Source organism: Pterocles gutturalis, unplaced genomic scaffold, assembly GCF_000699245.1.
Source record: "Pterocles gutturalis isolate BGI_N339 unplaced genomic scaffold, ASM69924v1 scaffold37865, whole genome shotgun sequence".
Classification (NCBI taxonomy): Eukaryota; Metazoa; Chordata; class Aves; order Pterocliformes; family Pteroclidae; genus Pterocles; species Pterocles gutturalis.
The window spans coordinates 5,300-21,172 of record NW_010144625.1 but is presented as its reverse complement, the minus strand read 5'-3'; the positions used below and the strand labels follow the sequence as shown (position 1 = coordinate 21,172).

General features: G+C 41.0%; 1 protein-coding gene across 1 annotated transcript in view; it reads right to left on the bottom strand.

Moving 5' to 3' along the window:
• TBC1D8 (TBC1 domain family, member 8 (with GRAM domain)) overlaps positions 1-11,464 on the bottom strand; it is a gene marked incomplete at its 5' end in the record, with an annotated part of 34,910 nt that extends 23,446 nt beyond the window's left edge. The window contains 4 exons of the mRNA XM_010085160.1: positions 1,034-1,274; positions 4,996-5,224; positions 7,001-7,119; positions 11,354-11,464. Of these exons, the coding sequence (XP_010083462.1) occupies positions 1,034-1,274; positions 4,996-5,224; positions 7,001-7,119; positions 11,354-11,464 (700 nt within the window). The remainder of the gene's footprint in view (positions 1-1,033; positions 1,275-4,995; positions 5,225-7,000; positions 7,120-11,353) is intronic.
• Between the last annotated feature and the right edge of the window lie 4,409 nt (positions 11,465-15,873).

The window sequence follows — 15,873 nt, the reverse complement described above, 5'->3', positions numbered from 1 at the left end:
GTGTACATAAGAAATTGCAGAGAAAGTGCATTTTATTGTTTTGAAACTCCATTATGAAACTTTTCAGAAATGTTCAGCCGGGATGTATATCCAACACCACTGCAAAAATGCCCTTCAGAAACAAGAAAATGGATGTGTCTCTATTTTTTGGGAACAGATACCACACATTCCTTATGTTTTAGCCAGGAAGCAAAACCTGGGTAATTCCCTTCTTACCTCTCACAGAGGGAGAGGAAGGAAGAGCAGGAAAGGGTATGATTCAGGAGGGGATAAGCCTTCCGCTCACACCCCATTCAGAATATAAGTATTTTAAACCAGCATCTTAACCCTGATGCCTCAGGCGAATTCCAGTTTGGGCTATTTCATCCTGCCCACCTAAAATTCCTCTGGGCAGTTTCCCTTCCCCTTTCCCAGAGCAGCAAAGACAACACAAAGTTGTGTGTTGTGCTACCAGCAGAGAAATAGTTATCAATCTTCCCCCTGAGAGACTGATGCATTTCTGTAGTGGGAGAGGAATGCAGAGATGCATTTCAGGGATGCATGGGGTAGAGCTGACAATAGCATATTAATCTGTTGCAACAGCCTGTGGGTTTCTCAGTCCTGTAACTGCTTGCTAAATCGTCTGTGGCAATCATGCAAGTGGGAAACTCCATGTCTCGGATATGATCAAAAACAATAAATCTACTGAATTGATGGCACTAGAAAGCCTACACATAGCTGAAATTATAAACAAAATAATGTTGCTCTTTAGGGACGATGGAAAATATCCCTTGCTGCAATATACCCTTCTGTGGGAAATGTTACTTTTAAAAGAAACAAACCAAAAAAACACAGTGATGTTTAAGGAAAGAATATAAAATGGAAAAAAGTATCTTGCACACAATTTAAAATGCACCTATTGGATAAACCATAATACATTATAAAATCTCTTTTGCACCCAACGAAGTAAACCTTTGCGATGTTACCCAGCTAACAAAGCCAACCATGAAGCCCTCCATCAGACCTCTGCTCATACAACAATTTAACTTTTTACCTCTTGGTAATCTGAGTAGGATCCTGTAGGCCTGGATCCAGTTCAAAGATCTCATTATCCAGTAGCCTTCGGAGTGTCACATCTGCCAGTTGCTCCATGATCCTGAAAGCCTCGGCAATATTGAGGAACGTGGAAAAGTCACGCTCTTTATTTGGAGTGGTGACACGGACTGTGTCGGTCATGAAGACATTGGAGGTTCTTTCCAGCTTCTGGACCTCAACCCAAGGAATGATAAGTTTCACTGCCATCAGAGAAAAAAGCAAAAGGAGGTTGGAAACTCTGCTTACATTTTTCAGATTTGGGAAATAAGCAAATTCAGAAGGAAATGCAAACTATCGAAGAGGAGAGACGCCCATTTTTACAGACAAAGACCATGCAAAAGCTGAAATGTTTGTTTTTACTCTACATTTATTCTACCCCACTCCAGAAAACTCCCTTTTTCATAATCTCTCCCTCAAAATTTTACCTATATTCATAAGAAGTGCTGGACTAGGGAGTCCTGCCTCTGCAGAACACCTGCCATATGCCATGTTCCTAATCCCTTTTACAAGTCATTTCTGCAGCCCGTTTCATTATTACCAGAAAAGAAGCTGTTCATTTCAAGATTAGCAAGAAAAGAGAGAAAGGCTTTGTAATATCCCAGAAATAAAACTGTAGGCAGGTAGAAAACCAACTACACACACAGTACCTTAACTTTTAAAATAAAACTTACTCCTATACAAAAGGAAGCTTTTGCACATTGACATTTTTATAAAGTTTAATTGTTAATATAAACAGGGTGTTCAAAAAAAAAAAAAACCAAACCCAAAACCGCCTATGCATTGGGATCTTCCCATTTTGGTTACTTTTTACTTAAAAGGTACACAGGCAAACCTTGCCCTAAACATTAGCTCTAGTCAGACTTGTGTATAGAAAAGAAAAAGTAGAGGACACTGTTCTCTATACTTAAACACTGCTGAATCATATAAACACAAACAGTAAACAGAATCAGCTTATTTTATATAACCACTGCAGGATGTTACTCACCTCTCTCATAGGAATCTCTAGTCAGAAATTAGGCTGAAACTGACTTTAAAATAGATTAAATTTCTACTTAACAACTGTTGGAAGCTTCCCAGGGTTCTCTGTGCCAATAACATCAAGAGTGCACCCCCTCACATCCCTAGCTGGTCTCCTGATGCCAATAAAACAATAAAAAGGCAGTAATAACAAACATTGTCATATATATATATGACACTTATCCATGATCATTCATTACCCAAGGAGCTACCCTCAGCAAGTTTTCTGTACTACATGAACCACAGCTGTCAAGATTATTTGCAGATTACATTTTGTTCTTACTTAAATAAAGCACAGCTGCGTCAACAGGCACAAACTGTTGCGAATGGTCATAAAATCATCTGTACAGGCACAGCCAAGGGAAGAAAGATTAAATAGCGCCGTAGCAATAGCACTATTGTTCACGCAGGTCAGAGCTCCACAGCATTGGTTAAAGAAACAGCACAGCAGACTGTAAGGGGCCCAAACTACTGATGAAAGGTACAAAGTCTTCAAACTTTAGGAGAACAGAAGTTTAATTAAAAAATGTGAAGAAATCCTGGCATGTCCTTTCAAGAAATTGGACATTGTAATCCTCTGATATTTTGTAAATATTTCAAGGCTTAGACAAAAGGGGACTTGTCCTGGAAAAAATGTTCCATGGACCTTATGTTCGCATAAGCCATAAGTTAATTTTATGAGAAGCTGAAAACAGGTTCCAGTATTGCATTCCAGGTCATTTCAACATAAAATAAAACAAGGGGAAGGGGCCAGTCTTACCAGAAGCACGAGACTTAACACTTTCCCTATAAAGAGATTGCAGTATACAATTTGGGGGGATTTTTATAGAGTTAAAACACATACAGGAACTATTTTGATTGCAACTCATATATTGTTTTTTTTTTCCCTGTGCTGTATTGAAGAACACAATAAATGTGATTTCTTAGCAATATTTTCAAGACCAGATTTAACCAGATTTCATTTGTGATTGCTACCTGAAAAAAAAAAAAGACAATGAATCACTTGTTCTACTTACAATCAGCATCAGCTTCTCAAATAGTAACAACCAGAACTATAGTAAATCTGGATTATTCAATGTAATAGAAGTATTTCATAAATGTGACAAAATACTAGCTTTGAAACAGAAGTAATCTGCTTTATCAGAATTGAGAAAGTGGGAAGCATTTCAACGTATAATGCTTCCCACTGAGCTAGGGAAGTTTGTTTAACCAAAAGAAAATTCAGTTTTTTATTTTACATATCCACGCAAATGCATGTGAACACAAAGGCAATGAAACTGACTGTAACAGTGAATGAACAGTGTATTTTCCATGGTCAAAATGAAAAGTTGCACACATGCAGTTGTTTGTGGGTTATCTGTACTTTCATAATGAATTATTATTAAAAGAGATGAGAAGCGGTTTCTTCTTAAATAATACAGCATGATGCTGTACTTCCAGTATCATTTAATGATCTGAGGTATTGCATAAACAAAATTTTTGGAACAATATAAAGGGTTTTTCTTTCTCCCTCCTCCTTCCCCCATTATCTATCATTACTCAGTATCATTTTTCCTTTGTGTGCTTTGGCAGATTGGATATCTCAGATTTAATAAGAGAAAGCCTGCAGTGATAGCAAGAAGAAATAATTGACAAAAATTTAATACTAAACAGAAAATGAGGAGATTAAACAAGAACTCAGACATCTCATGTGTATTAAGAGACTCCATTCCAGCCTTCCCAGCAAAACTCAACTTTTGTTTTTATACTGAATAACAAACTTACCAGCATTTTAAATCTCACTCTGCCACCTTTTGCAGATTTGACAAAATAATTGGCCTGAAATAATGTAAGGAAAAAAAGGACCTCCAAATCTAAGCATGTCTTTGAATGTTTTAAGTCTTAGAAATTGCCAGTTATTATCTTTCTGATTTTTACATTGATGAATTTCATTTTTAAATCTACCTTTTTATTTGACTAGACATCCCAATATTAAGTCCAGACAGTAAATGGTGAAGTTTTCCTAACTGTCATAACTGACAATTCTTGCTAATGTTACAGCAATATAGGTTTATATTACTGTCCTCATTGAAGTTACAACAGGATAAACAGGGCGTAAAATGCCATCAGTTCATGTACAACTTTACTAAATAGAGAAATGCTATAGAGTTTAAATGGCTACATTAATTTTCACTTTCTAATATCTATTACCTTCATTTTTGCCTTATAATATCTATTCTGACAGGCTTCTCATAATCACATGACCCTTCCTCTGTAGAGGAAAACCATGATCAAAGTCACACAGCTCACTTCTTAACACTGTACATTTGTTACAGTCACTATCATGCACAAATTTGCCACCACCTGAAGGTCTAAAAGCCCCAGGACGCACTTCTCATGACCTTCCTGCGCTGCCATTCAGGAACGCAAACAAATCCCTAAATTGTCCTTGTTTTCCCTTAAAAACTCTGATTTTTCACCTGGTTCTCCAGGGCACAGCCTTGTTACATTTCCTGGGCTACTTCCAGGCAGGTAGCAGGACTCCAGCATCCCTGGCCCCACCAGCCCTTGCCCAGCCACGATCACCGTACTTCCCCGCCTGTGAAAGGGACCCGTCCTGACCGTTTCCTGCTCTAAAAGTCTCTATTTCAGAATCTGTAGGAGGTCTGTTACATTTTAAGGCTGCTTCACCATGGCAAGAAACAGAAAGCAGCTGCATGCTCTTACACTCTCATTTTTATTACCAGATTAATACTAAAATATAAACATAAAGGCTGATGTGAAAAATAAATTAAACAGGATCTTTCAGATGAACTACAAAAACCTCAGCAGGCTTTTCATAAAGATTCTAACTATTCTTGCTTTTAAAAACAGGTATATTTATATCTCTCCCCAGCATTACATTTGTTATGCACTGACACTTACATTCTTTGCCCAGGAAGAAGGAATAAAAACAGAGATGATTGATGCTCAAATAAAGCCAGCCTTGCCGAGGAACTTTTCCTTTCCAGCAGCAACAGGAGTAATAGGTGATCAACTTCTCAGCTTCAGGAAAATTAAATCTGGATTCAAATTTCACCAGGGCTTCCCGGAACTTCTCGGGGTCTTCCTCCTGCTCGGCAAGCTTGCTGCTCGTTTCCTCTGCAATCAGCGCCTGAGTCCGTAACGAGATAATGTATCAGCATAAAGCTACAGTATTCACACTCGAGCAAGTTGCTACAAGCTACCCGTTCAAATTTTCATAACACAACCCTTTCTTACAAAGAAATTCAAGTTGATTTGCAATTTTCACAAATGGAGACATTTCGGTGGTGTTTGCATAGAATCATATATTTTGAATGCTTCCAAATCAATGAGCCTGTCAGAACCATGTATCCACAGTTTCACTACAGCTTATGATTGCTGTTATTTGATGTATACAGAGCAAAGGCAGAGAAACAATTATGTATACTGACCAGTACTATTTTCCTACGAAGAGGCCATGCAGTGAGGTGTGTCAGCAACTTATAACATGCTTGCAAGCATTAAAAACACGTTTTCAAGAACATCTATGTAAATGTAATTAAGTTTGAGAATTTTAATAGCGGTATTACAACAAAGGAGTTAAGTATATATTATACCATTCAGACAAATAATCTGCACGTTACAGCACTTGGTGTAATTTGCAATTACCAAGCAGTCCTAATATGCCAAAAGTCTACAGCAGAGGTGAGGGTCCAAAACCTAGACTTAACATTAACTAATGAAACCTGAAGAATTTTAAATATGTGCTGTGCTAGGTAACAGGCTACCACAGCGTTATCAAGAGAGATTAATTGTATTCAAGCCTTTCAGTGCACTTATACAAAGTTGTCTTTTTAAGAAAGCAGGAAAAAAGCTAAGATTTAGACAACGATGTTTTGCCTCTCCATCCCCAACTTCAGAGCCCACTTGAGATCACAGCAGCGGGGTTGAAATTCACCAAAAACGTGTTCCCAAAAACTTTCCAGAACAGAAAAGTGGGTGTAGGGGGTAAACGTACCTCATTAAAACTCTCAGCAAGGAAAAGCCTGCAGCAGGACCTGAGGCATGGGAATCACCAGCAGACCCGCACCCTTGCCACCAGCACCAAGCTCCTCTTGGAGTATGTCTTTTACTAGCAGCAGAGCTCAGGACACCAGGCTTTCTAAGTTTTACCGCACATGCCATTATTATTTTAAAACTGGCCTCTGGGCACTAAATTCCCATCCTTTTAAAATTCTCTAGCCTTCCAAAAGGATGCTCATTTCTGCAACCCTGCAGCTTCACTGCAGCACCTGGTCACCACTCCCACATCCTGCAAGGCCACTGGCAGTTTCCGTGCCAGATCCTTACGACGCAGGTGATAAGGGCCTGTCCCCTGTCCCTGTGCTTCAGGGATTGCAGCAGTGTCCTCACAGGTGGGCTACCAGCAAATCTGGACACTGTGGCTATCGCCTGCTGACACCTCTGAGCCCCATCAAGAGGGGTAGAAGCATGGAGATGGGCAGGAGAAACTGATGGGATAAAGCTAGGAAAAACATGGGAGATGGAAGGAGAAACACAGTAAGGAAGAAAAGCAGAGATATAGGAAGGGAAGGTATTTAACATAATGTTCTGGAGAGGCAGAGGAACTGAGAGCCAATGCTGAAGAAAGCTCAGATGCCCAACATGGGGAAGAGAAGAACAGCAAAGCTGGACAGGGACAGGTGGGATAAAGATTAAATTAGATCCTTCGTTTTTGAGATGTTTCCAAGGAAATGTGAGTGGAGATGCACAGATATCAGCCACATCAGGTGCAGGTGCCACAGAGAAAACCTATAATGTTTAGGTGGACAGAACCAAATTCGAGTGACAACAACTTCATGACATTATTCCTAGTAAACCACATATAATTGGGCAGGGAAGAGTGAAAGTAAGAGATTTTCCTCACCTTCACTTTCCCTTTGACAAAACTAATGATATCTTCCTTATTGTCAAACACAGACAAAGTATGGAGCAAGTTTTGTTCCAGCCATTCCCAGTGCTGGTTTATCTCCTCTGCAGTGGCACCTAGAAAAGCAAAAAGTAGTGTATTGAAACTCATCCTACAAAATAAAATTTAAAGGAAGAAAAAAAATAAAATAAAATGCACTATTTCATAAATTAATTGTGAGACACTGAAGTTTCAACTTCAAAATTCTTGCTAGCAAACAGGTCAAAAGGGTCTCATTCATAACAGCGTAGTTAGAGAAAAACAAAAACCTCATTGTTTTAGAGAATTAGCTTTAGTGCTTTTAATTTTATCTTCTCAAATGCTCTCAGCCAGCAAATGCTGCATTAAAAGCCAAAGCAGAAAAACCAGCAAAACTTCAAAAACAGCAAAACTTCATCCTGAGCTGCTAGACTGCAGCTTATTTTGACATGACGTTCCTTAAGCGGCCACTGGAAACCCTTGATTTACGTCCTGTTCCGAAAAGTCCCTGATCTTCCTTTCTCCCTCCCTGGGTACGCACATGTGTACACACGCACACACCACACCTCCCCACCCCCCATGAATACACTTTGAAAGGAATTTACATGGTCATAATGGGCCTCCTTGTTGAAAAGCTCTTTGTAATCATTAAAGTACCTAAAAATAAAGGAGTTTGGTTCAGCAACACCTGAAAGGTCTACACGGGCACACTTCTGCGGTTTGGGGAACAAACAGAGTGAACAGAAAAACTCTGACAAACAAAGACTTTCAAATCATTAGGGTTTTCCTAATTAAGGACTCATGTAAGGGTTTTGCTGTTGTTTCAAATTTAACATGTTCACACTAACTCCAGAAACAGTATTTCAGTCACCACCTATTTGCTTTGGCTGTTTCTGCTTGAAACTGAACTGTCACTGCATCACACGATGACAGGAAAGTCAGCGCAAGAAAGGCAACATACAGGGCAACCAGAGGAAAACCTGGCCTCTCCAGCTTTTACAGGCCAGTGGTTAAACACTACAGGTAAAAAAGTGAAGGCAGCAGAAATTGCTTTTCCTAATGCCTTGCTAGTGAAAGAAAGGAGAGAAGTAATTGGATGTAAGAGACATGCAAATCACAGATGAATATAATTATAATCTCAAGATTTGATTTGTGTGTACATTAGAGATGCATCATGTTGCCTCACAACAAAAAAATTATAAATTTAGCCAAGGATTTTCCACCTTCCTCTGCTGTTTTCCATGCAGAATGCCAATTGGCAGGGAAACTTTCCAAGCTTTAACTTCCTTGACAGGAAGGTCTTGTGATGGAACTTCATAAATACCATTAATCAAGGTTAAATTAAAAAAAAAAATAATGAAAGAAGAGAGACTTAAATGTCCTTTTAGGTAAAGAAAACAGACTATATCAATGGTTAAGAACACTAGAAATACAGTCATTTTATATTGAAATGGCTGCGCTAAGCAAATACTGAGTTGAATTTCTATTTCTGAGCAACCTAAAAGACATCAACCGTACAGGAGAGCTGGTGGGCTGCCTCTTGTGAAATAAGCTGTGAGCAAGACACTTTCACAGCAGCTTCCACACTGCTTGGACTGCTCTGAGCCTGGGCACTGGCAGTGGCTGTCTCCCATGGGGGCTATTGCAATCTTTCCTGCCTGCCTTTAGGCATCTCCAGGGATTGTGCTCAAATACTGAAAGATCTCTTTGCCCTTTTTATTTGATCAGGCCATCTCCCCAGATCTTCTAGTCCCTTCTTTATTTCTAATTTCCATTTCATGGCTTGAAGTCATCCTGTGATTTCACCCAAGCATTGCCAATCTCTTTCTTATTCCTCTTCTTGTGCCGGTGCTCCACACAGCATTTTATTCCACCTTTTACCCACCTTCTTCATGTGCCAGATGTATATTTAGTCTAACCACAGACTCACTCCTCATAAGCTCTTCTTTAAACCCACTTCTCACCAACCACTTCTCTTTGCTCTCCCTCTCCCAAATGCTGCTTCACCTCAGTGGGACTTAGCCTTCTGAAAAGGAAGTTGTAAGTGGCTCTACACTAGGGCTGAGGTTAGGCTTTTTTTTTTTCCTGTACTGGTATAACATGATTAACCATCTGGATTAAAACATCTCTGCCAGAACAGCCGTGCTGGGCAGGGATCAGACTTCTCAGCAACCCTCAGAGATTTTCATAAGTCTGTAGCACAGATATGACCCTCATGCATATATTATCATTATAGCCTACAGCTTCTGGAACAGAAGACTGCCAACACACAATTGAAAAAATGTCATTATAATTAACTGCCTAATGACATGATGGCTATCCCTAATGAAGTTATACCAGGAGACTGGAAGGAGTTCCTGGCGCTGCTCCTTCTCATTGCTATACAGGAGGAACCTTAATTTGACTCACTGCTCCTTCCAAATCCAGTAACAAAATTCTTAATGTCATGTTTGCCCAAAGCACCTCGCTCAGAAAGCACAGAGCTGGGCGAGCTTTGTGCTGACAATATGTCAGCAACGGCTTCTGCGCAGGGGAAGTCCTTCAGCTAAGAAAAGGCTCGGTGATGCTGTTTCTCTGACTCCTATTGCCAGTGCCAGCTCTCCCCTGGACACTCACATCAGGGTTTCACAGCAGAGATATTATTCAGAAACAACTCCTGCTACCATGGTTCTTATTTCTGTTCAGCTCTGGCAACCTCATTTGTCTTACCCACACAGCATGCAAAACTCTGCCTTCCGCTCTATTACTATAAATCTCATTTTCTCAGGGCTGAGCATCCATTCAGAAGAGCCAAGGAGAACTTTAGAAAACACTAATCAAATAAGTTTATCCCAGCAAAATTCTTAACCACTCCAACCAGGCAAGTTTTTGATTTGTAGTTCCTTTAATTTAAAAAAAAAAAAAAAAAAAAACCAACCTGTGGGCAATAAGAGTGTGGCTAGGGAAAGGATCAGCCCCAGAAAGCAATATTACATATATTCAAATGTTCAAGAAGACCATGACAGCCAAACTGAGCTTGCTTTTCCAGTGAAAGTTACCTGGCTTCATTGGAGCACTAGAAAAGCATGAAGCTCTTAAATTTCTCCATGAGATGGCATTATTTAAATATAAAAAAGGAGGGAGGTAGGGATATAAAGCATAGAGCAATTGCAAAATGAAGAAAACCTAGCCACAACAAAAATAGCACAAATAGACTCAAGCAAGCTTCTTCACACAGATCTGGCACAGGTCAAAATGCCCAGTATTAATGGGGAACATGCAGAGGAGTCTCTGCTGAACCAAGGAAGAAATGCTGAATGAGCTTGTACAGAAGAAGGGGGTGAAGATATAGAGTGCCCCTTTCATTTAAAGGACTACTGTGTCAAACACTATCAACAATATGTCAACACTTACATTAGCTAACTGTTTTATGGCCTGACCCATATAAGAGGTAAAGCATGCCTCTTAAACACTGATGGGCTTGGGGCATCGACTACCTCTCCAGGAAGCCTGTTCCAGCATTCAACCACCCTCTCAGTAAAGAAATGCCTCCTAACATCCAGTCTGAAACTCCCCTGGCACAGCTTAGAACCATTCCCAAAGGAAAACCTTCTGCAAATTTCAGTGCTAGGTTTTCATAGACTGGAGAAGGAGGGATGAGAACAGCCCTGCAGACTGGCCAAGATGGAACAGGATGAATGGAACAAGTGCATTCAGACGGCCTTTACTGTGCCATGGCAAGGCTGCTGCAATTCACATCGCTATCACTTTCCAGAAGATAAGCTCGACCTTCAGAGGTTGCAGAAACACTGCAAAAAGGATTACTGCACATCAGAGAAGGCAATTAGACATTCCCCCTGACAACTTAACCTCCTAAATTATGTTGCATCTTCCAAATGTTCCAGTTATATTTCATTATAACCAAGTCTGGTAAGACATTTCATAGTAAGCAAGTGAAAGACTGGATGGGTAAAAGCCTAGACTAGGTAGCTTCTTGCTGTAAGGAACTATTACTACTGTAGGAAAAGACACGCATATGAACAGAACCACACTACTTTGCGAGAGACAGAAAATTAACACAAAACATCCTCACCTAAACAAGCTTTCTATAGAAACTTAATGTTCCCAGTTAATATTTTTTCACATTCCTATCTGGGATTTTAACCAGAGGTTAATTTGGTTGTTACACAAGCTACAGGCAATAGCTTTCCACGCACACACTACTAGCTGGGGTTACCTTGAGCTTCTTGGACATGCAGACACTGACCATGCTCGGAATTGGTTTGGGGTTTTTCATCGGTGACTCACCAATAGCTATGGCCCAGTAAACTTCTGATCCGTTCAATAACTCACCACATGCAATGGCAGAGTAAACCTGTGAGCCTGGAACTTGGAGTAAAATTCGAAATGGAGCAACGCGTGCATTAGAGTCTAACACAGCGTCCAGGGCACCAACCAAGCGACCTGCAAAGAAAAAGGGGGAAAAAGAGAATCAGCACCAACTTTAACTTGTGTTGTCTGCAAGTCTTTCCCCATCTAAAGCCATTAAATTAAAATACAGAACGTAACAATAACAATTCTTCCCCTATTTTATGCTCCAATGTACAGGTGCTCAAAATGCAAAAGGCAAAACAGATGAGAAGATCAAAAGCGTATTGACTTCTTTGTGTTTCTGGTTTTGCCTCACATGTACGTATATGATCACAGAATTGAAGTGGGAAGACCTGAGGGCACCTTAAGAAGTTACCGTTCCAGCCCTGTTCTGAAGCTGGATAAATACACCTATGCCATAAGTGGTGTTTGTCTAACCTGTTCTTCAAAGCCTCCCACAACCAAGATGCAACAACTTCCCGGCTAGCCTATTCCACTGTTTTCATTAAGTATTCTTACAGGAAAAAAAATCAAAAAGCCCAAACAAACAAGCCAACCACCATAATCTTAAATTTTCTTTCTGGAAATTAATCCTGCTCCCTGGAACACAGAGAGTAATTGGCCACAGGCATTTCTGATGTTAGTGCTTGACATACAGAAAAAGTATCATCATAGTTGCCCACCCTTTAGTAAGAAACCCCAATTGCCTCATCTTGTCCTTATGGGTCATGTTTTTCCACCAGCATATTGTTCTTGAGCTTAAACGGGAATCTCTCGTGACACTCCAAAGTGGACATGACTACCAGTAAGGTCTCAGCTGCAAAACAAGTAGAAAATCACCACCTCTATCTTCTGCACACACCAGAGTATCCAAGAAAACTTGCAGCAGTATCCCACCATAAATCAGCACTTGACATAAACACAGCAAACTCAATTTTGGAGAGCTGAAGCAACTGCTGCCCCTAGAAAAGCCTTTCCAGTCTGGAGGACAGCTGGAGCTGCTGGCCTTTCCCGTTACCTCCGCCAGAAGACAGAACCAAGCTATGCATGAAAAAGTTATTCATATGCCTTGATTTGCAAGCTGGCATATTAAAGTAATTCAGAAGTGGTTTACACCACCTACAAATAGCAATTCAGGAGTAGCTTTATATCCAGTTCCCCTATGCTCTGTGTCCTGCAGAGACACGTCCTCCTACGGAGAGGGATGGCAGACAGCGAGAAATGGCATTACCATGCTTGCTTAAGCCACTGGAGCATCTAGGAAGTTTTCTGCAACACTACGTTTTGTCTTTGCACATTTAATTTTCCCAACCTGTTGTACTGTCCAGAGGAGGGCCATAAAAATGATCAGAGGGCTGGAGCATCTCTCCTATGAGGAAAGGTTGAGGGAACTGGGCTTGTTTAGCCTGGAGAAGAGAAGGCTCCGGGGAGACCTCATTGTGGCCTTCCAGTACTTGAAGGGAGCCTATAAACAGGAGGGGGAGCGACGATTTACAGGGGTTGATTGTGACAGAACGAGGGGGAATGGTTTAAACTAAGGGAAGGGAGATTTAGGTTAGATATTAGGTGGAAATTTTTCACGCAGAGGATGATGAAGTACTGGCACAGAGAAGCTGTGGATGCCCCATCCCTGGAGGTGTTCAAGGCCAGGCTGGATGGGGCCCTGGGCAGCCTGCTCTAGTGGTTGGCAACCCTGCCCACAGCAGGGGGGTTGAAACTAGATGATCTTTAAGGTCCTTTTCAACCCAGGCCATTCTATGATTCTATGATTTATGATTCTACTTTTGTTCCTTCACCACTAACCCAATATAAAAGGAACTATTCTCAGCCTCCAAAAGTTCTGCCAGCCCTTGGCACCACGTACAGTTTTTATAATTCCATTCTCCAGTCCACCACCTAAGTGATTAATGGGAACAACAAAATGAGACCTACAAAATCCTCATTTGAAAATGCCTTCTCACTTGGACAACAAACCACAGCTAATTAATTTGAGTACAGCACAACAAAGCAGCAATGTAACCTCTTCCTGGTCTCAGTGGTGTAAGAAGGTCACATGGAACAGCATGAAAAACCTTCTGAGAGCAAAGAACATTCCATCAAGTATTTCCTCCTTGCATCCACACACAACGTTGATGACACTTTCAAAGCCAAGCAGAAGTAGTACACAATATGTTTTAAAACTGTACGGTAAGATATCATTCAGTACCAGTTTGCTTCTCAGCTAAATACATGTCCAGATATTACACCCATCTATTTAAAATGGGGACCTGAAATTGGAGACCAAGAATAAATATAATATCAGAAAATGCTAAATGCTCTCCTGTGACTGCAAGAAAAAGACACAAAAAATACATCTAAGTATAAAAGATAGCAAATTATCCATGCTTACAGAAAACAGAACACCAACTTCAGTGTGCAGTCTTCAAAAACAGCTGGATTAACACCTGTAAGACAGCATCAAGTGATGCAGAGAACAAAAATGAGGTTTAACTTCAAGGTCCTGCATATGGGTCAAGGCAATCCCAAGCACAAATACAGGCTGGGTGGAGAATGGATAGACAGTAGCTCTGAGGAGAAGGACTTGGGGGTATTGGTGGATGAGAAGCTGAACGTGAGCCGGCAGTGTGTGCTTGCAGCCCAGAAAGCTAACCGTGTCCTGGGCTGCATCAAAAGAAACATTAGCAGCAGGTCGAAGGAGGTGATTCTCCCCCTCTACTCTGCTCTCGTGAGACCCCACCTGGAGTTCTGTGTTCAGATGTGGGGCCCTCAACATAAAAAAGACCTGGACCTGTTGGAGAGAGTCCAGAGGAGCTGGAGCACCTCCCCTATGGGGACAGACTGAGAGTTGGGGTTGTTCAGCCTGGAGAAGAGAAGGCTCCGAGGAGAACTAGTAGCAGCCTTCCAGTACCTGAAGGGGGCCTACAGGAGAGATGGGGAGGCACTCTGCATCAGGGAGTGTAGTGAGAGGACAAGGGATAACAGTTATAAGCTAAAAGAGGGTAGATTTAGACTAGACATTATGAAGAAATTTTTCACTGTGAGGGTGGTGAGGCACTGGAACAGGTTGCCCAGAGAAGCTGTGGATGCCCCATCCCTGGAGGTGTTCAAGGCCAGGCTGGATGAGGCTTTGAGCAACCTGGTCTAGTGGAAGGTGTCCCTGTCCATGGCAGGGGGGTCGGAACTTGATGATCTTCAAGGTCCCTTCCAACCCAAACCATTCTATGATTCTATGATTCCAAATTTCAAAAGACTTGAGACATTACAAGAAAGAAAAAGAAGAAACCTATGAAGCACTGTGCATGTTTTCCCCTGATGATAGATCTAGGAGAAAGATTTATTTTTCATTTCACTAAACTCATGGAAAAAGGTCAACTGACAGTAACTGTTATCAAAATCCTAAGAGAACACTTAATGAACATCTAATTTGTGAAATACCTTTTTTTTCCAGAAATCATGAAAAACACATGAAAGCAAGGAAGTAGCTGAAAAATTTTGGTTTTACTTCTTAGCCTGTTCAAAATTAATTCCTTTTTCTGTTCCTGAATAACTGACCAGAAAAAACAATTCCTCTTCTCACTGTTTACTTCTGCTTACAATTTCCATTTTGCTTACCAACTATTAAAAAAAGTTTCTTCCTTAAGCTGTGCAAAGAAAAATTCACCTCCCTTGACTAAACTCCCCATAGTTAAAATATTAACTAAGGATAACAAAAAGGAGCCAGAACTAAGAATCAAAGAGAAGAACAAAAGAATGTGGGCATCAGGATACCTGCCAGAATAAAGTCCCAGTCACACATGGGGAGTCCCTGCGAGGGCTTCACCCCTCGCCTTGATCACACAGAGCCAGCGCTGCAGCTGACGGGGGTCCCATCCTGTCCCCTTCTGGGGGGGCTGGCAGTGGGGTCACTCCAGGAGGGACATAAGGACAGTGTAGGGGGGAAATAAAAGTGAGTCCTGCTAAAGCCAAGCCTGCAGAGCAGTAACCTTGTTGGGCAGAGCCCCAGGACAACAGTGTAGCACCTGTACTTGTGCAGTGGTTCAGCTGTACATGAAGGTGATGCTTAAGTGCCGAAAAATAAAAGAGAGACTTGACAGGTGCAGAGACCGGGGGGGGAGGAGGGTGGGAAGGGAATTACTAAGAGTGCTTTTGCAGGAGCATGAAAAGGATTCCACACTACTAAATATACCCAGGCCTAATATGATAATTTAGTTGAAACTGAAGTAGCATGAAAATTACTAAAACTAGAGGCAAAATTTTTCCAGTGTGAGTTGCCTTATGCTCACTTGGGGTACCTTTCGAATCATAACACTTGTGTTACACTTCTCAATGAAGCACCAAAAAATAAACAACGTAAAAATTCCTGAACAAACAAACACAAAACTTTACACAGTACACTGATCTTGAAACATGCTTTGAAATACACCTAGCTTGTGAGCAAGCACCTTTCTATTAAATGTCCTAACAGCTTGTTCCATGGAAGGGTCTCTTATGAAATAGGGTCT